At 35.2% G+C, this 25888-nt stretch overlaps 1 protein-coding gene across 2 annotated transcripts; it reads left to right on the top strand.

Annotated features, from left to right (window-relative positions):
- The first annotated feature begins 1650 nt into the window (after positions 1-1650).
- On the top strand, positions 1651-24618 carry LOC137924393 (clavesin-1-like). 2 transcript variants are annotated; one of them, XM_068767788.1, is made up of 7 exons: positions 1651-1731; positions 15935-16074; positions 18965-19118; positions 20020-20178; positions 21955-22048; positions 23313-23529; positions 24448-24618. In XM_068767788.1, exons 2-7 carry the CDS (start codon positions 15942-15944, stop codon positions 24597-24599), a joined length of 909 nt encoding a protein of 302 aa, XP_068623889.1. In that variant the 5' UTR covers positions 1651-1731; positions 15935-15941; the 3' UTR covers positions 24600-24618. The 2 variants fall into 2 exon arrangements, with proteins under 2 accessions (XP_068623889.1, XP_068623890.1); XM_068767789.1 differs by lacking the exon at positions 15935-16074 and having other exon boundaries at positions 1666-1731.
- The last annotated feature ends 1270 nt before the right edge of the window (positions 24619-25888 follow it).

Here is a 25888-nt window from a genome sequence, read left to right as displayed (position 1 = left end):
GAAACGACACGGTACAGTACATCAAATACATTCGTTACTTATACAGGTGGCTCTTGCTCGAGTAGCGCCCGGGTGCAATAATACCCTGGCGCCCCCTAGACCTGACTCCTCTCCCCCGTGGATATAACTATTAACTTAGCCGTCGTAACAAGAATTTTTTTCATATTTCAACAAGCTATTTTATAAGTAGGTATAGCTTACAGTATGGTATTAGTGTCGGCCTTTCTTCTAGTCGCGGCGCTCCCTGAGACAGCGGCGCCCGTGTGCATTGCACACCCTGCACTATAGGCCAAGCCACCCCTGCATATAGTATTATCTATATTATGTTACTATCACTATATTACAACACACACATTTACACATATATGTACTCCCGGACACAATTGCGTATGGAATAAAATGCTATATATTGATAAATTAAATTATTATAATTATACTAGCTGATCCCGCAAACGTTGTTTTGCAAAAAAATATTTTTAATTTTCAATTTAAAAATAAGGGTTGATCGTAGAGGCGTGAAAATTTAGGGTTGTATGTATTTTTGTATGTTGTGTCATAAAAAAATAAAAACAAAAAATTTAGTCAAAAAAATAAAAAAAAAATTTTAAGGGTGAACAACCCTTATCACTTAGGGGTATGAAAAATAGATAGTAGCCGATTCTCAGACCTACTAAATACGCATATAAAATTTGGTAAAAATCGGTCAAGCCGTTTCAGAGGAGTTCAAGTTCGAACACTGTGACACGAGAATTTTATATATTAGATTGTGTGTAATAAATATGTGTTGTTGTGGAATCTTCTTTGTTAATGACTATTTTATCGCGCAATAAATGTGCGCGTGGAATTTGTTCAGCTTCTGTTTTATTTTTAAGATCACAAAGCTGAAGGAACTGAGTTTAGTTCAGATGAAGCTGTAAAAGCTCCCAGCTAAGCATGAACTCCAACTGAAGTCAAGCAAGCACCCCTTTTAAACGTTTACGAGAAACTAGCGCCATCTATTGACGCCGGCCGAAGATACAGAGTTCCTGGCAAATATAACATTTATTATTATTTTTATATTCATATTTATTGCAAATGGCGAGAACACTTGAGAAATTTCTTTTTTTACTTATATTTGTATTACAAGTGATATTATTTGCGTATTTTCAGAAAGTTTTCTTTTGTTTCATACTAGAGAACTTTGAATGCAAAATAAACTGAAAGTTAACTTCATTTTAACATACATATATATGAGACAATTATTAAAAAGATCGACATCCACTCATAACTATATTTACACTTTAGTAGAGTCAAAAATAAAAAAGATTTAAAATAAAGTTTTGACCAATATGAGTCCTTTTAAAAGTTCCAATTTTGAATAAAAGAATTTAAACTTTATCTTTTTTAATACTTTTGTAGTTGTTTTTAGGTTTTCATATAGTGGTGTTTAATAGTATTGTTTGCAATTTGGTCTTTAAAAATGTTATTTCATTGTATTTATTGTTTAAATATATTATTGTATGTCCTGAAATAAATAAAGTGCATCTTCGATTGTTTTAATCACCTATTTCAACAAGGTTTTTAATTTGATTTCGTCTTGTTGCGATCGCTGCCGGCTTGTCTGTTTTAAGGTACCAGCGTTAATGACCAGTATTCAGTTTATCTCCGGAACTCAGTCGAAGCAGTCGTGTAATAAACTTTACGTAAAATTCACGCGCGTGTTCCTGTTACATTTTTAATCAAATCACTTGGGTATGTAATATATTATAATTTAAACGCTATTATAAGTCATTCACTTTTTAATTTAATATATACAGGCTGTCAAATTATTGATGTAAAAGATTCAGACGTATCAATATATTTTGAAAATAATAAACAACGTCAGGAGAATGTGCGAAGAAAATGAGTTTTTAAAATTCAAATCTATTTGTCCATACAGATTTATTGCTAGAAGTTAACGCTCTGTAGTATTCAGATTGCAGAGAGATCAAAAGTGATTTTCCAATCATACTCTATAAAGATACAGGATGATTAGAAAGAGGTGTATAAACTTTAAAAATTTTTGCTGACAAATGAACTATATGCCACCTTTTTAAAGCCCTTATTCTAAACAATTATCCTGTAGTTTGTCTGTGTTTGTTTTTAATAAATAACCTGTGAAAGTTATAATTATAAAAAAGCTTATATATTTTAAGCGACTTTCCATTGATACAAGAAAGATGCATGGATTATTTAAATTCAACAAGTTTTCGAACGGTTGAAAGTGTTCAATTCTTTTCTTTTCCATGTTCTGAACGAAGTTTTCTTAGTTCCCACATAGTTTTAAATAAATCAATAATTTAACATAAATAAATGCGAGTTTAATTCCAATCGGACCACATATATCTATGTTTCAATTTTGGAATCGTTTATACTTTTTATACGCAATTTTCTCGACGAACAAACACACATAGTGATAAATTTAAAAGTAATTTATACCTTGTTTGTTTTATATGCGTTGAAATGAGTTAAATATATTAACATTTACTTGTTTATAAATTTGCACTAATTAAGCAGTTCAAGCGTAGTGCTGAGGTAATCATCTTCATTTTAGAAAGTAGAACCTCCACAGCTGGGCATAGGTTTATCCCATATTTTTGCCCAGCTTTTTTTTACGACAGACAAGATTGTTTGCCCTTCGCTGGGGTCTCTAATCTATGTTCACCATTCCGGAACCTTACAACCTCAATATCCATCTGTCTACTGCCACTTTGACCTCTCTATTGCCATTTTGCATAACTTTAATAAATTAAGGATAAAATATAATTACTACTCTCTAATTGCAAACTGTAACATATACATACATACATATATATATATATATATTCTGCTAATTAAGTTTGTATTTATTAATAGTCCAAACCATAGACGACTTATTAGGCATAGATTTACCCCATAGATATATACGGTGAGATATAAAAAGAAAACGACGCGGCAAATGATATGGCACTTGCAGCAACATCGCTTCACGTTTGAAAAAGGAGAAAAACTGCTGCACTTTCTTGCGGTTTTGATGCAGGGTGGTGGGTGACGTAATTAGGCAAAACAAAACCGTGAAACAGGAAGCGTGGTGAGGAATGGGAGTCGATGCGTAAATGTAATGTGTGTGAATGCTTTGAATGTATGCTGAATGATATAAATTGTGAAGGATAAGAGAGGGAAGGTGAAAGTAGGAGGGTGTATGTCCCTCTCCCGAAAATAAGAGGGCGATCGCAGTGAAGTATTATGGTACGCAGATGATGCTGCTGTCCATCCTCTGGAAAAATTCGTGAGCCGTGGCATTAAGTGTGAATTATATGAGATTGTATTTCGGGGATCGAACCTGTGACCCATGCTTGCAAGTCTTTGTCTACTGCATGGTTACTACTGCTCAATTATCGAATATTTAATGGAATCAGGCGTTACCTTGCAGAAGTCCATCCTTAGAAAAGGATTATGTTACACCGATTAGCGCCTCTTCTTGACTCTATGTTTGGCACTAATCGGTGTAACATAACTCCTGAAGATGCCCCGTGGAGGGGTGAAACACGTGTTAAATAGTTTAATGGTGGCAGTTGTGTGATTCGCATTTTTTGCCGCATACGCATTTAACAGCGGGCTGGCGGGCGGTGCATTTTGTTGCACGACTACCACTGCATGTGCGGAAGTGGCTAAATTTTGGTCCTTTTCTTACTTAATTGTAGAACTTATGTATATATTGTTTGGCCATAAATACTATTATAATTAAAAATAAATATTCATTCTTTTGCATTTAGAATCAATTTTTGTATTGATTATTCATTGCGTTTATATGTTTTCGCGCCAATGTATTGTAAAATATTTTGTGATATTAAAATGGAGTAGGGCGATAAAGAGAATCGTTGTCCTTGCACCATTTAAAGTACGAATGACGCCAAATATAATTTTTAAAATTCTCCCTAGGCTTGGTATTAGTCAAATGTTTGTATACCACACTATAGGTGTAAGAATAAGGCGATCAAAGTAGTAAGGGAAAGAATTTTAAATAATCATGTCCGAAAACAAAAGATTTTATCTCCGCCTAGAAACATGTCGCGTACTTTAAAATATGACATAGGACTTTCAGCCTACAAGAGATGCACTGGAAATTTCTTAATTGGTAATTTAAAAACAGAATTTGGTGACAAAATTAAAACAACCACATAAGCAGTGCGCAAAGGAAGATAATATATGAAGCAATATTAAAAAAATGAATGTATTCATGTTAACAGCTCTGTAAAAGCTTCTCAATTAGTCAACAGTCAATGTAGGCATTATAGAGATAAATACAGTTAAAATGTATACATATAAATAATAAAATTTAAAAGTTTTACTAAATTACACATTAGTTGGTACATTATTTTATTTCAAGTCGTTGCATAAGCGCTACAGACCGTTAAAGGTCTTGAGGTTGACAATTTGGATCCACCCATGACCAGTCGTAGCCATGATCTCGTCAGCCCATCTGGCATTGGGCCTGCTTCTCGCTCTGGTACCTCGTGGTCCCGTCCATTTTATAACCCTTTGTGTCCACCTGTTATCAGCGAATTTCCTTTTTGAATTTTCGAAGTATGTATATACTATGATATATATAATATAGGCGAAGAAATAAATGTAGACATAGTAAGTAATAAAAAATTACTTATTACTATGTAACTGTAGCGGTTAAGTTCAAAATAAGCAAAGTTGATAAGAACCGGTGGATCCGGAAGAGAACTTGGAGAGAAATTATTTTACCGGTTTGAAATGGTAAATAAGGTCGGCTGTAATTGTCTAGATCCGAGGCTGGTCAGAATAAATATGTCATAATTTTATGACAACTTGTCATCAATACTTATTATACTGTTCCTTATACAGGCTGTGTGATTTTAATGTCATTTTTAATGGTCCTCTGTTTTGGGGATCTCTCGTTTCATCCCTGCTTATGTTGGAACAGGATATTTTTTTTGTTATTAATTTTTACTCTTTTTTATTATTTATTTTCTCTTCTTCCATTCCTCACAATATCTATCTCGTTACTCTTTCATTCCACCATTCGTTCTCTCTTTTCGTTCACTCTGATTACCTTTCATCTATCGTCAATAACTGCAGTTAGGTATATTTACATTTAGCAATAACCCAGGTGTTTTTATTTAATTTTTCTCATATATATATATATATATATATATATATATATATATATATATATATATATATATATATATATATATACACATCTAGTTTGTTCGCTACTATATTTAAATTCTAATTCACATATTATTTTTACACTGTTTTGCTTATTTGTTTCTATTTATAACGTCTTATGTCATTTTATTTAGGTAACTAAGTCAACAAGTATAGCGGCCTACATTCAGTCTCTTTCGATGACCTTAAAGCCATGTGTCTACCTAGGGTGTCTCCACTCGGTAACCTAAAGTTACTCTCGTTCTTTTTGTTATGTGACCTGTCCACTGCAACTTGAACTTATAAATTCGCTGGACTATATCTTGTACAAAACGCGTTATACATTAATTATATAGGATTGTCACTGCTCATTAAAAAATTCTAGAGGATGGACAGGCGTGGTTTCCGTACCATAATACCACACTGCAACTGTCAACCAGCTTGCTAAGCGTGGTGATTATTGTATATGCTCCCATAGATATCTTCACGGAAGTCCTATGTCTTGTATTTAGTGTGTATGGCCTGAAATAACGCCGACCATGTATTAGGGTGACCGGAAAATAATGTCGTTTCTGTGGACATATTTAAAAAAAAACCAGATTGATTTCTACCGCTCCGACATTGAAAATTTGTATACTAGATGGCAAAAGGTTGTTGATAACGAAGGTGAATATATTGTTGATTAGAAATAAAAACTTGTTGAAAATGTAGTCGTGTGAATTTAACTAAAGAAAGCAACATAGCTTTCTTGTCTCTCTAATATATTTAATTTATCTAGTATTTATTCACCCATTTTACAGCCTTTGTATTGTCGGACTGAATGTATTCGAGCATTACCTATTAGTCAACCCAAGGCGGTACAGTGATAATAAGTGGGTGGTGACCAAATGTTATATAAAACGAAGTAATGTATTATATTTATATAAATACTATTTATATTATAGTTACATAAATAGTTACTTATAAACATATACTTAAAATTAGCTTAACGCTTAACTTATAAAAAGAAGCATAGATTACACATATCCTCACACACGCCTTTAATATATATATATATATACATACATATATATATATATATATATATATATATTATAATTAGATTATGAGGCCCGTTGTAAGTGACCACGTCATTCATATGTCATCATCGGTATAACACATTGGTCAAAGACCTTCGTCTTCAAACATTGCTGTATTTTAGATAAGAAGAGTTTTCGGTGCTTCCTGAACGTTACCCATTGTATCCAGCGAGTGATCTCTTTCTCGAAGGTGGATTTATCAAACTGGACGGATAGTTCTAGATATATAGAATCATCTACAACTTAGATTTCTCTCTAAATCACTTAAATTGACCGGAAATTATCGATATTTAATAATCAAGAGCCAATTGATGTTTCTTTTATCTCTAAAGCCTATTGCGACTGGTATATAAATACTATAATTAGTTTATTGTAGTAAGATCCTATTGGTAATAATAATTATTATGATAATCAATAATAATCCTTTGTTTTATGAGAAAGCAAAGTTACATGTTTATTTTTACAGACCAATCACATCAATTATAATCTATTAAGAATACTAAATACATAGAGTCAAATTAAAATAAATTAATGGAAAAAGCTAATTATTCAATAAAATAATATTTAAATGATAAAAATTCTTGGCAAAGTGGTCGCCTGATTATTTTGATTTATTTAGGCTATATCTAATAAAGTGTATATGTATAAAACTGCATTGCTAATATTTATTAAAGATGTGTTGTTATGGAGTTTCTTCCTGCTTGTTCTCCACAATAAAAACACCTTGAGAAGCAGAGTCGAAAATAAAATAGATTAAATAAAATAATAAGTTGTCGATCAATAAGCGTGCTGTTAAAAATTCCAATGTTGAATAAACAAATTTTATCTTTTATCTTTATTTGCTATGGATGTAAAAACTTAAGTGTTGGGATATATAAAATATAAATAATAAATTCAAAATATCTTTACATAAGGCTTTTACATGCGCATGCGCATCGTCGATTGTCAATATTTTAAGCAGTAAGCTACCACAGGCTTCAAGCGCTCATCTGTTGAGAAGACCCGGCAAAAAATCAACAGTTGCTCTTTTAAAAGAAGTTTAACAATTTTTCATATGTACATCATACAAATAAACACCTAAAAACTATACATAATATATATATATATATATATATATATATATATATATATATATATATGTATGTATACTTTTGGATGTCTAGTTGAGTAGTAGTTGTAATATATTCGTACAGACAGACCCATATAGGAAAATCTAGCTATTACAAGTTCATTTTTATTTCTTGTATTTAATTTGCCTATCACTATTTGTCATTTAAGATTATTTATTATATAATTATTTAGAAGCAGCCGTTACAATATTAATTTATTTAAAACATCTTTCAGTGAATATCTAGATTTTAAGTTATAAATCTTCTAATATATAAAATTCTCGTTCACGGTTTCGAACTTGAACTCCTCCGAAACGGCTTGACCGATTTTTACCAAATTTTACATGCGTATTCAGTATGTCTGAGAATCGGCTACTATCTATTTTCCATACCCCTAAGTGATAAGGGTGGTCCACCCCTAAATTTTATTTTTAATTTTTTAGACAATTTATTTTGGTTTTTATTTTATTATGATACAGCGTACAAAAATACATACAAACCTAAATTTTCACCCCTCTACGATCAACCCTTACCTTACATTTGTTAATTAAAAACTTTAATTTTTTTGCAAAACAACGTTTGCGGGATCAGCTAGTAGTCTATAAAGCTCTTATTTGTGAAATAAATATAAAATTAACATCGGCGGCATTGCTCCGTAATAAAATACCGTAAGAGAGAACGCTATGAAAATAACTAATGTGTACGAGTCGAGACGAATTAATGCCCGTTAACTGTGTTACTTTTTAATTGCAAAGACGCCCAAGCTGAGTTTACCTGCCAGGGTTGACAGATGGGGATCCCACTGAAGCTTCCTGTAATGTCACAGAAAACCTTTGAGTTAGTCATCTCCAATACTACATTGTTGTTGAAGTACAATATATAGTAGAAACAAAGGCTACGTTAGTGATGATGATTATACTGTACGAAATCAAAGGCTTTGGTTAAATCGAAAAACACTCCAATTGCATTGTGCGATTTCTCCCAACGTATTTTGAAATTGATTTCCGCTAGCTAAAACTTTACTCTGGCAGGTCTTTTTTTTTCGTGGGGAAATATCCTGCATGGGATACCTCTCCTATGTAGTGTCATCGAAAGAGTTATGACGGACTCCTACCAGCTAAAACCCCACGGTTTTCTCGAATGTTCTAGGATTTTCTTTTGTTAAAACTATGGGAACGCGAACATACTAACATAATTTCAACGGCGGTGGCCTATTGTCTCAACTCCTTACTTGTGGATCACCCCCGCATCCGTAGCTAAGACCATGCTAGGTAGGCTGAAATTGAGGTCGAGGAAACACAGGTTCGTGAGCTAAAAATTTACCCTGGCAGATCGTTTCCTTATCACAAAAAAGAGGTTGCAGATGGCGTACATCGGCTGAAAGGAAGAAGTACTGTGATGCGTGGATGATAAAAGAAGGCAATGTTCAAGGTATACGATGGAACCAGGTATAAGGCTGTTTTCCTTAACAACCTTAGTCACACCGAAATCTGTCTCTTAAAAAATATAGTCACACATATGTTAAAATTAAAAATACAACAGTACAGTTACAGTACAAAATTAAATTTATCCAATTAAAAACGTTAATTCCTTGCAGGTTTCTTTGTTAGTCAACCGGTATTGAACAGTATAGTAAACACAACCTTAAAGGGTATACTTTTTAGTTATACAATTGAAATAAGGATAAATATACAAGGAAATGCATAAGGATATATTTTCAAAGTTAAACAGTTCTTTATATTTTAAATGTCATATTTTATACTCACCGTGTAAAGAATATACCAGATGCTCCGTTATTTCCTTGTAATTTTGCTGTCATATTTTTTATTCTCCCCGTTTTAGGTACCTCTAGTATCCTTGTAATTTTTTTTATTTTCCCTTTTCCGTTCATTACAATACCTTGAATTCTATCTTCTTCCTTTCTTCAGATTTTATTTTAATTCTTATTGCTTTTATTTACATAACCTTCCATGCATCGCCTTGTTACTATTACCTTCTTAAAATTCAGGTTATATTTAAGAACAGATGATTGTAACCACCTCGTAAGGTATTAGTGCTATGGTAGTTAAGGAGGCTGCCTGTTAGACACTGCGCAGATGTTATCTACGAGCGACAGACAAAAACCAGGTCCTCACAAACCACCCACCCACAAAAACCAGGTCCTCCAAAACCAGAACATTTCTCGTAGCAATCTAAGAGCTCGGCGTCCATTCAATCTGATGACCTAGAAGTATATAGTACCCCGAGCTGAAGCTCTCCCGGAAGCCTTAGTGCTTCGCCCCTCGGCATCCCGCCACCTCGAACTCTGTCCGGTTCAAAAAAAAAGACATCGCTATCTACATTTTTTTCTTTCTAATTCAGATTTGTAGCCTCTAACTACATCAAGAACTCTACCTCGTTGAACAAACTTCTATTCAAGTGTCTCTCCCACAGAATTGACTTTACTCACCCCTTCGCAATACAATCTATTTATCTCTGGAACCCGCTCCTTATAAGGATAACCAGGAATCTGAAAATTTTATTCATCACAGTTCGTAAAAATTTGCTTGAAACTATTTATTTATCTATAAATTTTTATATAATGTATGTATAACGGAGAGCCTAATGCTGAAGCCATTCTCTACCAGTTAACCTTTTAGACGATGTAGAGATAGTAATCAAGGTAGGTAAAACAAGTAAATATCATAAAAGACATAAAAAACACTTTATATAAATATGTAATGACTACTACTTACTATATTTATATATAGATATGCAATAGTAGATCTACTTAAATATATACATATACTAATTATATACATTTAATAAATAATAAAATCCAATAATCGTGATGATTCCATCAGGCTTGTCAGGCTGAAGCCTTGAATGGGCAATTCCTGTTCATACATATACAATATTACATTATACTTATTGTAATGTTTTTGATACATTACTGTTTAGATGAGTGATTAAATAATCTTGATACTTTTACAACTCGAGATCAGAAATAAAAAATACGAAATATAAAAACTGATGGCACAAACACACTTTTGCGATTTTTATATTTCAAATACAAGCACAAGAATTTTATAATTTTTTTTATAAGTATATTGTATCGAGAAAAATATGAGATAAATAAGTAAATTAATTCTGAAGTTATGACGCAGTGTTTATAAACCTTCTTGTCATGAAGCACCTTGGTCTTTCTAAAGTTCTCAAACCACTTCCTCCACCCTTGCGTCATATAACATACATATACATAACTTAGATTATATGTTTTAAAAAGAAGTCACTAGGAGATCAGTACAATGCATTATTAAATCAACGAGCTTATACGACAGTTTTGACAGACATTTCAAATTAACACCGACTCAATACTGTAAACACTATAGGAGTTGCAATGCCAATAAAGAGTGAACAACTGCGCTGTTTGAGATTTTAAACATCCGGGGTTTCCCCGCGAAGCCTGTCGTCTGCCACAGCGAAATTTACGTGGACATCTCAAGCGAAATTACCTACCGTGGGCGCCTGGCCTCTTTTGTTTTTGACAGTTCGTTTTTTTTTCAGTTCGTTTAACGTGTTAATGCTAATTTATGTTTTATGTGTAATTTGTGTTTCCTAAAAATAAAGTAGATTCCTAATATTTGTTTTAATAAGGAATCTACACTACTAAACTTATACATTTATTTTCTTTGTTAAATTCGACACCAAAATTGCATTTAAATAGTACGGAGCGAAAGGGTTAAATTCCTGTCGAGTCCATTTTGGAATAGACTTCCCTAACAATCAAAATGTCGACACTGTTAAGGCGTGACTGAGGCAAAAAGGTCCAACTGCCACAGCAAAAATTACGTGGTCATCTCAAGCGAAATTATCTTATAATTACTTATATATTTATTTTTTTTCGTTAAATTTGGCACTAAAATTGCATTTAAATAGCACGGAGCGAAAGGGTTAAACTCATTTCGAGTCCATTTTGGAATTGACTTCCTTAACAATCAAAATGCCTTCCTGTGGAGCGTGCGTCCTTCGTCTGAAAACATTGTTATGGCGTGAAGGCAAAAAGGTCCAACCTTCGTTTCCTGAGTGGTAACTTGTACTTACTTTAGTATAAGAAGTGTATAAACTATATATTCCAATTATGAAATAAAACATTTTCTAGACATTTTTTTCCTTTTAATTTTCCGCTGTCCTTATCGGCCAGTGATTAGTAAGCAGATCAATGTTTTTTTTTAATCTTTTCCTTTATCATTAAATTGTCGTTAGATGCCGACTAATTAATAAATTGTTGTGTTTGACCTGCTGACTTAGAGGCCAGCTTGTTATACATTCTAGTTTGTTCTTTTAAAACTCGGTGACTTTAAAAACATTTTGATGAATCTATTTTGTGCATGTACAGTTCAATACGCAACCGATGTCTTCTAGAATATTCATTATGTTAAAAAGTAGTTTTTAATATTCTCTTAAAGCCCTAATAAATATCAAAAGACAATAGAGAGGTAGATGAAGAGGTGAAGAGTATAAAAAACACAAAAAGAAGAAAACAATGGGTAGAAGAATAGAATCTGAGACCGCGTCCAAATTAGATGAAAAAGATAGGTACATGAGCAAATGTTCAACAGTCGTATGAGACACTGTATTCAAAATTGCTAATCGATTTGGTTCTTGATTCTCTTCTGGCTTGTTTCTACGCTTCTCTTGATTTCTTTTTTGCAGCTACATCTATACATTTTGCATAATATTGTACAACTAGTGGGTGAATGAACGCGCACAGGTCTGCGTGTGTTAGGCTTTGTGCGAGCGAGACAACACTAGGGATTATTAATGTTCGATGAACTATTGATTGATTAGGCGATCTTTGTAAACCATATAAGATAGGATGTCTAGGTTATTGGAAGAAATATATGCAGGCCAGTACTAACTTTATATCCTCACCCCCTTTTGGGTACTCTCGTACTTCCCATATTACGGTGGATGGAAAAAATATTTTCTTAATAAACTATTCACATAACCATTTTTATTATCTCTCTCTTCGTCTATCCATCTCAATATCTTTCATTTTTCATCATATTCTCTTTTACTCCTTTCCATACCTTTGTATCTTTTGTTGCCTCTCATTCCTCGCCATTCCTTCTGGAGATTTGTATCCGCTAGTTGATGTATTTTAGGTTGTATTTTCTGTTAAAAATATTTCCATGAAACATTTTCCAAATACAAAGTGTCACAGTTTGTCTGTTTCAATTTACCTGATTGACCCTTTGTTCCCATTAGGTGAGTTAACGATATAAGTGATTAAATAAAACGCGTTAACTACAAAATACATTTGCGGTTTGTTATAACATAATCAGATCGCATGCGCGTGCGCAGTTCTTAGCAATTGACTGACTTTATTGACTAGTTTTTGCCGGTGTTTTTGCATGCATTACCTATCTGTACAATGTAATATCTTTGATGTTTTCAATGTACAGTAAGGGAGTTGAATGGCCTATTCTATTGCTTCTTTAATGTGATCTATATTTAATGAGAGATACTTCCTGCGTCGTTTCGCTGTCAGCTGAGGATTTTGACATTTTTCGCAAAGTTGTTTACGAACTAAGTTACGCAGAGTATTGCTTCGGCTACTATACTTCGGATATATCGATTCGGTTCGGTCGTGATCGGACCAGCGTACAGGACTATGACCACATGGTCGCCATGCTTTCCAGTGATCAAAAATTTTTCAAGTCGTTATTTGTCCACTGGTCGACATATGCCTCCCCCAAAGATATCTAAGGGGATACTTCGCAGGTGAATTGGCACATCGTAATATGCAAATTTTTTTTGACCCGCTTTTTTGGGGGCCTCTCATTCCCTCTGACTGGGGGTAAGGAACGTTACAAATTCGGATAAAATAAGTTTTTAAATTTTTACTATACATTCTCTTTTGTCCTTCACATTATCTTTCGCGTTGTGGTATTATGGTACGCAGAGGATGCTGCTACTCATTTTCTAAAAACTTCTTTGTAAGTTGTGGCAATACTATATAATTAATGCACAAGGTGTGAGTTATATAAGGTTGTATCTCGGGAATCGAAACGACCAACGATTGTAATAATTTATTATTATTATTTTTAATAATATCTTTACCAATCTTTTTTTGATTTCGATTGACTTTGTTCGCAAGTCTTAACCCTCTACCGCTTACCATTGGTCTGGTTAAGTATCTTCACTTAACTATTTAAGATTATAATGTGTAGTTAAGATCCCTTCCGCCGATATGTTAATCATAATGTATAATAAATATAAACTTTTGAAAATATTTTGTTACAAATTTTATTATTTAAAGTAAATGTATTGAATATTAAACTCTTTTGCACTAAAGTGGAGCGGCAATGGAAATTTGAATCCGAAAAATAAATCTTCAATATTGATTCGCTCCGGACGCATTATAAAGTCCGATGTCATTAACGTTTATGATTACGCATTAATTACATTTGATATTACTGACAGTGATCTCAAATCAAAGAGTAGACTGTGACTTGCGATTGTATGTCGCGGGGATTCCCGATATACAATCTTATGTTGTTATTCGCACACTTCTCGCGAACAAGTGTCCAACGGATGGGTTCCAGCGTTCTTTGCGTACTATAACATCAAAAATTCAAAATAACTTTATTTAAATAGGTATTTACATGCGCTATTGATTCGTCGATTATTTTAACATTATAAGTAGTAAGTTACCACCGGCTGAACGATCTGTTCAGTATTATAATATCATTCATGTAAGTCAACGACCAAAGCTTCCACATTTCGATCAGCTACAAACTCATGAATGCTATATTAAGATTTATTTAATTTTCTTCTTCTTCTTCTTCCTTCCCTTTTCCCTTTATTTGGGGTCGGGTCTCTTTATCAATTTGTACCAGGCCACTCTATCCTGGGTTGTCCCTGCATCAAGTTGAAGGGTTTCCATTTCCTTTCTGATATTAGACCACCACGTAGCTTTTGGACGCCTTCTCCCTCTTGGGAATTCTGGGAGGCTTAAGGCAGTTTTTACCACGTGGTCATCTGGTTTTCGTTTAATGTGGCCATACCATCGTAATCTCCTTTCCTGTAATTTGCTGGGGATTAAGATTTATTTAATAATATATTTTTTATTTTAGATTTACGACTAAGAAAATGAAGACCTTAGATATTAAGTGGAACTTTATTATGCATGCATCAGACCATCGTCTATACCTTTCAGTGGTCGTCTATTGGCTGAAATGACTAATTTTAATAATTGTTATAATTTAAAAAATAATAAACTGCCACCGAAACCGCTGTACCGCGCCCTAGGTAAGCGCGCGGTGAGACGGGGAAATATTGGCCGCTTCGTTCCGTCAGTAACACGTCAACGTTCGCATCGCAACTAATCCTGTATTTCTCGCCTTAATGATGGGCGACGACAATCTACTCCCATCCTTCCTGTCCTTTGCTCGAAGGGTGGCAGACAATGCAATTGATATATGTATGACAAATTATGTATAGAATTGTTATGTATTAATAATGATAAAAATAAAATGTAAGAACAATATAAATAAATAAAAAAATAATATAAATGTACCTAGCCACCTTAGACTAAGAAGATGATGGAAGAAAGGCGAGAAAAGAAAGAAGGTATAAAAGAGCAAAACGAAAGATATTGTGAAGGACGAAAGTAAAGAATGAAAGATATTGTGACGCGTGAAAGAGAGTGATTAATATAGAAAATACTGAAAAAATTATTAAATAATAAAGCCCCTGATCCCAATAAGTGAGAGGCCCCCAATAGCGGGGGCCATTAAAAAAAAATCCTCTATTTCACTCGACCTCTACCTAGCCACGCTTTTGAAAAGTTTGTTGGAGATTGCATTTGTTTGGGTAACAGTATTGTAGTAATAGGGCTGAACATCCCGAAGTTATAAAGCCTGCGCCGGGACTCCCGGAGCTCTCAATCTTAGTAACCCAAGAGATTTAAGATAAGCGCCATCTACCGCCTACTCTCACAAACTGTGGATTTATAAATTTAAAAAGTACGACAGAGCATCCGTCATAAAAAAGTATTAGCTTATATTCAAATAAAGAGGTTTGTTATTGGTAATGGGCATTATGTTTGATATTGTACATTTAAAATAAAATTAATGAAAAAAAAATGTATATACTTGTAATGGAATAGGCGTTTGTCTTCCATCTCACCTGATGGAAAGTGTAGATGAAGATGAAGGTGGTACACGCCCATCCAAAAGAATCCTGTTCACTCTACTCTTAAAAGCTCCAGAGTTCAACTACTCAGCATCAGGAAAAATAGACCCAGGCAGGTCGTTCCAAATCTTGGCGACTCTCACCAAAAAACTAGTTGTCAAACCGTTTAGTTCGACTTTTGGGTATGTCAATAACGTATGGATTAACCTTTTGCCTGCGCCTAGTTGTCCGATAAAGGAACAGAGTTGGATCTATCAGTTCGAAAAGAGCCTTCGAGCGCTTTTCAAAGTGTATCCTATTAAAAACCGATAAGCTGGTCACTCGACGACGATTTTTACGATTTTTTAATAGTTTCGTCGATCTATACTTAGAGTTTTATGTGTATAGGTACAAGATGTCGCTGGTGATCCATCAGTTTCCTGTGGAGAGAGAATACGAGAAGAATCCGGAAATAAAGGCGGAGGATGTCAGGAAGTTGGCAGAGTGGCTTAAGACACAACCGCATCTTCCTGGAGAATATTTGACAGGTGAGCTTTTTTAATTCGCTTTAAATATGCCGATAGACCTTTGATTGAAAACACCATGTATCACATCATCGCTTCTCACAATGGTTTTAATATACGCAATGAAATCATTCATTAACGGTATTGCAAACTGAAAATGAGCCTCCTTCAAAGTTAACCAAGATGATTGGTTCAGCACATTGCTCACGCTGGTATGTGGTCTCATCTAGAACCTGAAGACCTACCCGCTGCTACTTCAACTTTCTAATTCGCTGGCCTTTTGGTTCTACTTCTTCTTCTTTTCAGCCGGAACGGACGCCTACTGCAAGCAATAGGCCTCCCTCCACCATTACCGATGCCCGGTACCTTTGCTATGTAGAAGGCCTGCCTAGGTATCTTACCTACGCCGGGTCTACTGGCACATGGTCTCCAATACTGCCCCTACACTGAGACGGCCGACGAGCATTTCTTTGAGAAGAAAAGATACCAGCATAACTCTCTCTGGGTGACTTTGAACCGCCCATTAAAGACTTGAAGGCTTGAAGGTTGACTTGAAGGTCTTTGTGTTTGGCACTAATCGGTGTAACATAACTCCTGAAGATGCCCCGTGGAGGGGTAAAACACGTGTCGAGTAATTTGGCGGTGGCGGTTGTGTGATTCGCATTGTTTGGTGCACGCATTCGGTGCACTTTGTTGCACGACTGCAACTGCATGTGCGGAAGTGGCTAAATATTGGTCCTTTTCTTACTTAATCTATAAAGCGTATACAATCAAGTCGTTCGTTACATGTAATGATGTCATCTCTAGAATTACAAGTAGCAGGTAGAGTTTTATTATAACATATCACTTACGTAATACATATAACCGATGTATGAAATGGTCGATGATTGTAGTGTTACTATTACTTTTGTATCGGTTGCTTTATTGTATGTAATTATAACAAGTGTTTGCTACTCATTACGTCGATTTATATGGATATATTATATGATAATTGAAAACTGTACGAGTGTTATTCAAATTTTGCAGGGTAAAAAAGTTCAGGATGTTCACTAGGTCTCTGCGGCTATGCTAAAACACCAGTTCTTAGGGGCCGGCCGCCCGCTTCTTAACCGCGAACATTGTGGTAGAACTGAGGTTGAATCTGGATCCATCCTTGGCTCGCCTGTGTTCCACGTTGCCGTCCCAAGTAGCATACACATTAACACCACACAGCTCTACTCGGGTAGAGCGGTTTACTACGTGCGAACGTCATCGTACAACTGCATTGCGTCTGTAACATAACTCCTGAAGATGCCCCGTGGAGGGGTAAAACACGTGTCGAGTAATTTGGCGGTGGCGGTTGTGTGATTCGCATTGTTTGGTGCACGCATTCGGTGCATTTTATTGCACGACTACCACTGCATGTGCGGAAGTGGCTAAACATTGGTCCTTTTCTTGCTTAGGATGAACTTCCGCGAGGACTTCCTGATTCCATTAAATATTTAATATCAGCATGCTAAGCCGAACAAGCGCGTTTTTACATCAAATTAGACTTTGTGTTTAGCACTAATCGGTGTAACATAACTCCTGAAGATGTCCCGTGGAGGGGTGAAACACGTGTTGAGTGATTTGGCGGTGGCGGTTGTGTGATTCGCATTGTTTGCCGCATGCGCATTTATCAGCGGGCTGGCGGGCGGTGCATTTTATTGCATGACTACCACTGCATGTGCGGAAGTGGCTAAATATTGGTCCTTTTCTTGCGTAGGAGATGGAATGAAAGTTTTTTGGAAACAGTTTAAATTATTTTTAATTGCGCGACGGAAGCGTGGGAACGATTGCCGACACAGTCCGTCCGCCGCACACGTGTCGCTAAGTATACTAACTTGATTTAATGTACGTATCTATATAAACCCCCCCCCCTTGTTTTACACCCCTATTTTTCAAAATTTGGATACAAATTTTCATTCCTAGAATATACAAAATATAGAATCCTAGAATATACAATAAATAGAAACACTTATGCCATGTCGCAATACGTTTCGCTATGTCAATATCCGTCCACTTGAGTTCACGGAAAATCTGACTACACGTTACTCGTACTGGGGCAGTGACGTATTGTGTCATGTGACAACTTCGTAAAGTCAAATATCACAAGTCTCTAGCAGTCCAATTGAAGAAATATGCCAGTAAAAGTTATTTCAAAGGACCGCATAGATGAACAGTGGTTACTGTTCGTCTTTGCGATATCTTCTTCTTTTTAACCCTGATGAACGCCCACTGCAATTCAGGTCTCCCCCAAACACACGATGACCAACCTGTGCTGCCCGCATACAGCAACATCCGTTAACTTAACTTACCCTCGCTAACTCGCCACGACATGAATTTATCTGTATTTAATTTAAAATTACTGTCAGATTTGTATTTTATTGAAATTTATTTTTTTTCCTTTTATTATAATTTTTCTTTTTATTCAGTTAATAATGTTTAGTTATCTACTCTTCTCATTTGTGCACTCTTATCAGAGTGTTCGTGGTCATGCCGTGGTCGCTTCTGACGCCCCAGTGCCCATCAGTGACAGTCTTGATAACGTCTGTCCATCGCGTTGAAGATCGTTCACTAGATCGCTCGCCTTCCAGTTTTCCTTGCACCAACAAACGTTCCATTGAGTCCTCATTACCTATATGTCCAAACAACTTGATTTTGTATTGGAACAGTCAACAATAACCTATCTTTTACGTTAACTTATTTGAGGATCGAAACCTTAGTTCGGTTTAGTTATAGACCAGCATAATTATGGTCAGGACTGTCTACGCATACCATCATCATGTCAACAGATATACACCCAATGATATAAGGCTTTCCCCAAAGATGGTCAATCACCGGTCTTGGGCTGCCCGTGAAACATATTTAACTATCGGTTTGTCTGTATTTACAGATATGGACCTTGCAATTGTGTTGCACTCGTGTGCGTTCAGTCCGGAGGTCTCTAAGCAAGTGCTGGACCTACACTACACGCTCAGGACAATCTTCACTGTGTACTTCAAGGATCGAGTGGTAGACCAGACCATCCTGCAAGTGTTAAACAACGTGTGAGTGTAATAACAATTGTTTTTATAATAGTATTATATCAGTATTTTCCAATCTTTTTTGTACCATGCCTCTCCCTAGCCTTTCTAAAAATCTTACGCACATGTGTAACATACATAAATTTTTATATTAAAGCGAAAAGGCCCTTTATGTCCTAAATGTCCTTAACAATCAAATTGCCTCTGTGGGCTACGTCCCACGTTTGGAAACACTGATCTTCATAAATGTTTCATTTCAGTGTTTTTTTTTTTGTCATTAACAACTAGTTCTTCGTCAATATTATGTTCATATTCTTGTTGAGGTTATGTATGTACTCTGTAGTTTCGACCGGTACCCATAGATGGCGCTCGTAATATTCTTGCACTAAAAAAACAATGCTCGGTTGAATCGGTTTCAAGTCTAAAGAAGCTGTAAACGGCAGAAAAACTAGCAGCGAATAGTCGAATCGGGGCATAAATAAAAATGAATATCTGGCAAAAATTATTGAAAAACGAAGAAGAGGACCCCAATAACAGGGACCATAAAATACTGGTTTGGGTTTGCACACTTCATTTAGTCTGCATCTCTTTACAGTATTAATAGAGAAAAAGCCGGTAAAGCTTATTGTAGACATTTTTAAAAACCAGAATACCTCTACAGGAGATTAAATTAAATATAATCTCTTTTAAATTGAGTTTTCCGGCAGTTTTCTGTTTATGAATGTTGACTCTTCGCTTATTCTTCTCTTTTTAATTGCGAAATCAACTAAGCAAAGTTCTTTTACATACGCGCCAAAGTCAAACTACTGCCAGTGACATCTATCGGTTGTATACAAAAAATAACAGCGACTCTAACGCCATCTTTTATCAAGAATTATAATTTTGGTAAATATAAATTGATTTCATTAATTTTTATAATTCACAGCCTCATCGCTCGATTACCAACGCCCACAGTCTACGGCTACCGAGCAATGTATCTGCGGCTCCTGGATCCAGACCCTCGAAACTTCAACTTCTGCGCTACAGTTAGAGCGATGATGATGGAATTTGATCTCTGGCAGTACGAGGAAGGCACCTGGCCGGGGTATGCAATACATTTTAATCACACGTTTTCCCCCGATGTTTATTGATAAACTTAACCGTAGGCCGTTCAGGTCCAAGTTTTTCGGGGGTAAACAAAATGAGTTTAATTATGTGTTCATACTTAATATATTTACTTAATAGGCATCAAACTAATTCAAGCAAAAGTATAAATTTAGGTTGATGATTTAGTTTCTTACAAGGACAACTGTGAAAGTTATCATAACAATTTCATTTGACTGCGTTGTGGCCTATTTTGAATCTTATTTCTGTGCAATAGGGTTCTTTTAGCATTCTTTTACATGACGTATATATTAACACTATATATGGACATAAATGAAGGGATAATAATTTTAAAAAATAAGAAAATAAAAGCCTGAGTTGATTACGTACATATTAAAAAAAATTTTAATCTTTTTATTCTGTTAGTATTTATCTGTATGTATATTTATATGAATTTACTAAAATTGTTATACAATTTGAGATTTGGGATCATTTACGGGTTTTTTTCTCGTAATACAATCTTATATAATTCACATTTTGTGCATAAATTATTTAGGATTGCCACTGCTATAAACATGTTGTAGGGGATGGGCACTAGCGTCCTCTGCATACCATAATACCACATTGCGCTATCCAACCTGCCTATCAAGCGTGGCTATTACAGTATATCCCTCAGAGACATCATCTGGGGAAGCCTATGCCTTACAGTGGGCGTATATTGACTCAAACGAGCTGTTACAATATCATAGTATGTGGTCGTGACAGTAAGTATGGAATTGGCCGATAGATGGCGCCTTCTGTAGCATGAATAAACATAGACATCTACCGTTGATTTCATACAGAAATTTCTAACCACTTTAGCAAGTTCGTGTTTTTCTTGTGCGTGGAAACCTAGTACGCTTCTGGTCCAGATGCTGATGGGGCACGGGGATTCCCTGAGTATCTATATAGGTTAAAGATCAAGTTAAAGTCCCTCGTGCTTCTGTGACCTTGAGTTGGACCAGATCGTCGTGTATAACATATCCGACTGTCCTGTGTTTTGAAGACTCCGCTTTGATTCCAAGGTAGTGATGGGGAAGAGGATCTAAGAAGGTAGCAATGCCTCCCTCATGGGCGACTGGTGTCGCCATATATTTCTAGAATTCTCATAAAAAGTAAAACAATATACAATAGAAACGAGTAAGACTTAGAAAGAAGTCAACAATGGTCGAGCAAGATTCCACGCTAATCACGAGTAAAGTAAAAATAGGTTTAATAAATAAAAAAAGATAATGAAATAGAAAAATTAAGTGAAATTGTGATAATGTAACAAACTGATAATGTATTATCAAATTGTGGTGTAATAACGAAGATGTGGGAAGGAAGGTGACGCACGGGAGATTGTTTGAATATGTAGAAAGATAGATATATATATGTAGAAGTTTGAATATGTGAAGGATGAAAAGAGAATGTAAAATAGAAGAATAAAATGAAAAAGTCTTTACCCGAGTTGCAACGTATGCCCCATACATACCAGGGATGAACGAAGAGTCCCCAAAATGATGGTCCATTAAAAAAAGACCTCCTACGCTGCGGCGGCAAATTCGTGGTCTCCTCTCCAGACCACTTTAAGGCCCTCACAGCCTTCTGTTATGTGGCCTTCTGGTATGTGGTCTTCTGTTATGTGGCCTTCTGGTATGTGGTCTTCCACTGCGACAGGTTTAGCTAGTTGACTAGCTAATCCTCTGGGCTATATCCGTTGTTTATATATATATATTTATCTCATATTACGTTTTAGATTCGTCTTAATTATCAACATGCAACTAAGCTCATTGGGTCACATCGCGAAGCTGGACCTCATTAACATTAAACAGGTCTTGTATTTCCTGCAAGTAAGTATATTTAATTATATCATATATCAGAGGGTCCCGACAGTAATGTCGTTTATGTCGACATGTTTTACAGAAAAACTGATTGATATGTTACCGCTCCAACATTGAAAATTTGTATACTAGATGGCAAAAGGTTGTTGATAATGAAGGTGAATATATTGTTGATTAGAAATAAAAACTTGTTTTAAAATATAGTCGTGTGAATTTAACTTAAGGAAGCGACATTATTATTGCACCTAATACTTACGGTAGTTAGAGGTAATTTATGTTTAAAAAACAGTCAATATACAGATTGATAATAAGTGTATAAGCTTTAAATGCATAAATAAACAGCATATTTCTCTGCAAAAATCTTTACAGCTTTTATGCCTATTTTCAATCATCCTGTATCAATTGATCACTCTGAAACTTCATTGGAATACTACAGGCAAATAACTTCTAGCTCTAAGACATCCAAGTTAGATAATAAGCAATAATTAATTTTAATATGTACTCATTCGAATTTTAAAAACGATTTTGTTTACTATATTATTATTACGTAATTAATTATTTCCAAAACCATTGATTTTTGGAAAAGGTGTACCATATATTACATAAATTAAAAAAAGATGTTCTATAGATTTCCTCCTATCTTTTACAGTTATGACCAATCACCCTGTATATTACCAAAAGCAGAAACTATATATTATAGAATAGTATATTAATTTTAATATTTTAATTTGTATCATTATATATAGCAGCATACATATAGCAGTGTATGTATTTATATGTATGTATAGTCTAAACCGCTCTCTCCTTCATATCTCTCGTCTCCATCCAAAGGTTGTCTGGTAGAGATCGCCTCGAGCGATAAGGCCATCTCTTGTATATATGTTAATTGGTTTTTTTAGTTATTATATATGTTATATAATAAAGTGTAAATAATAATAAGTAAATACTGGTTGACCCAAGCCAGAGAAGTTGGAAGAGGCTTTTAACCAAACAGTAGTCTATATTCCGTAATAACATACAAATCACATACTAATAATATATATATATATATATATATATATATATATATATATATATATATATATATATATATATATATATATATGTATATGTATATATATAAAAGGATATATTTGTTATTTTTATTATCGTATTATATTTTTATTCTTAATATCATTAGATATAATTTAAGCAGTCATCAGCGAAGTAGTTTAGCGAAATTTCAAATCTTGTTAGAAGAGAGTTGCAAGTAAAGATATTTATTTATTACAAGGAATGCATGCTGGTTCGCCTGAAAGAGGTCCACTTCTTGAATGCGCCCGTGTTTATGGACAAGCTGATGATGTTGCTGAAGCCTTTTATGTCGAAATCTCTAATGGACATCATACATATTCACATGCCAAACTCCGAGGGGCCTTACAAATATATACCGAAGAAGGCTTTCCCCAAGGAAGAGGGGGGTGAATATAAAGATTACAAAACCATAAATGGTATACAATTTTGATCCTTTTTTAAGTTCTTATATCTTATTACATCTCTCTTCATGGAGAGTTCCAGATTCTTTTTAGGATTCTAGTTTTTTTTATTGTTTATCGAGGTTTTAAAACGACAGGGGTTCCAAACGGCTTACCTAGTCTATATTTTGGTTTCGTCAAAACCATACCTAATAATTATGTATATTAATTAATAATCAATTTGTTTCTTTTTTTTATTAAATTTGACACCGAAATTGAGTATTGCATTTAAATGGCCCGGAACGTAAGGGATAAACTCGTTTTGAGTCCACTTTCAAATTGCCTTCTATAATAGTTAAATGCTCTCCTTTTGGGGCGTGGGCCCCACATTGGGAAACTCTGATATAAAGCGTTCTCATTCAAACATTACAAATCCAGCACAACTTATTTAAGTAAGAAAAGGACCAATACACGTGTTTCACCCCTCCACGGGGCATCTTCAGGGGTTATGTTACACCGATTAGTGACTCTACACAGAGTTCTCAAACTGTTGAGTGATTTGACGATGGTAGTTGTGTAGTTCGCATTATTTGCCGCATGCGCATTTATCAGCGGGCTAAATATTGTGGTGGCTAAATATTGGTCCTTTTCTTACTTAAGATGGACTTCCGCAAGGTAACGCCTGATTCCATTAAACAACTTATTTAATTTTAAATTTTTAAATAACAAATTTGAATTATTTATTTTTGACTGACATATATATATCATTGATGATAAACTCATCTTTTCGATTATCTATTATCCATTTGGTATATTGGTTCAACGTCTTCATCAGGTCACGTACGTAGATTAGTATAAGATCGGTAGGAAGCCAGCATCCAAGGTCCAGGTTCCTACCTCTATATTCATTTAGATGTTCGCTGTTGGATTTAAAGTGAAACTTGTAATTTGCAGATGAATTGCTTGAACGATTGAAAAGCAACAGTCAGTTTTTCAAAGACGAGAGTCTGCGCAGAGTTGACGAGACCAAAAGACTTGGCGGCAAAACGGCGGTGGAAGACATCTTCAGTGTACAAGGCAGCTTCAAGAAGTTAAATATTGACTGATAAATAATACATATATACAAAGATATATGTTATTGTAATATTAGTTTTAGATTAACTAGGGATACATTAAGTGATGGCAATAAACAGGTTTTTATTTTCTATGTTTTGTCAATTCTTAAGGACCTTTTAGTTTTACTATCAAAATTTGACGACCTATTCAGATTATGTGATAATCTATTACTGTACTAGAATTTAAGACTACAATAAGTCCGTAAGGTAAACTTCTAGAAAGAAATCACTCTCTGAATCGAATTCGGATTGACAACATCCGGAAACATCGAAACATCTCGTCAAAAATACTGCAATATCTGAAGACAAAGGTCTAATGATATGTGCATCTGAGACTTGGTGGGTTACTAGGCCTCATAAGAACTACTATAAACGGGGCCTTCGGAGTCGCGGGAGTTTTTGGTGGGGACCCTAAACTCCCAATAGCTTCGGCGACTCTGAGGTGGACGATGGTTCGATGTGGTCTCGAACCATCGTGACAGCACCACGAGGGTTTCGAGGGTAGCGTGAACCACACACGCATACCCTGGGACGAGCTATCTAGAGTAGCATGGCGCGAGGGAAGACCGCGTACCGATCCCTGGCCTGAGGACGATCACCGGGGGGTTTTAGTGGGTAGGGATCCCATATACCCCTGTCCTCCCCCTAGAGGCGGGGCACCTTGAACGTCCGGAAGATTTTTCCTTCGTAACCAAAAAAAAAGGCTTCATCAGAAAGCTCATGGTCACTTAAAGATCAATGGGGAACGCTATGTTCGGAGTTTTAATATGAGCACGAGCCAGAAATGAGATCTGTAGATGAACTACATTCACAGATATATCTCGAAGAATTGATCGTCGGAAGTGAAAAAGTGCGAGGTGTATCGCTAGTGCAATAAATAGCAGCGCGGACAGAAAGATTCTCGAGTGGAATCCTGGAGCTGGTAGTTGCGGCGTGAATAAGACCCCAATTGACCCCAACCCCAGATGTGGGCAGAGCTAGACCCGTCACTGTGGCTATCTTTTATAGACGTCTCTGCCTTGCTGTGAGGATCTATCGGATGATATGGCGATGTTGAAGTCTTTGGTTATATATATGTATATAATATATATATATATATATATATATATATATATATATATATATATATATATATATATATATATATATAAATAACATCGCCCTATCATCCAATAGATCCTCACAGCAAGGCAGAGACGTCTATATATATAGATATATATATATTAGGACCTTGAATAAGTTCTCGCTGTTTTTTGAAAGATAGCCCGCCGTATTCACCG

Source organism: Battus philenor, unplaced genomic scaffold (genome assembly GCF_028537555.1).
Source record: "Battus philenor isolate CCGP_79_NKW_IND1 unplaced genomic scaffold, ilBatPhil1.0.hap1 SCAF_23, whole genome shotgun sequence".
NCBI classification, from domain to species: Eukaryota; Metazoa; Arthropoda; class Insecta; order Lepidoptera; family Papilionidae; genus Battus; species Battus philenor.
Note: the sequence above shows the minus strand (reverse complement) of the source record. Positions and strands in the feature narration are given on the sequence as shown.

What these genes read in the sequence shown, in the direction of transcription:
- LOC137924393 (XM_068767788.1), top strand. Translation starts at nt 15,942, where the DNA reads ATGTCGCTGGTGATCCATCAGTTTCCTGTGGAGAGAGAATACGAGAAG. An exon ending in GAGGAAGGCACCTGGCCGGG is followed by an intron (nt 20,179 to 21,954) that starts GTATGCAATACA and finishes ATTACGTTTTAG; the next exon opens with ATTCGTCTTAATTATCAACA. An exon ending in AGGTCTTGTATTTCCTGCAA is followed by an intron (nt 22,049 to 23,312) that starts GTAAGTATATTT and finishes ATTTATTACAAG; the next exon opens with GAATGCATGCTGGTTCGCCT.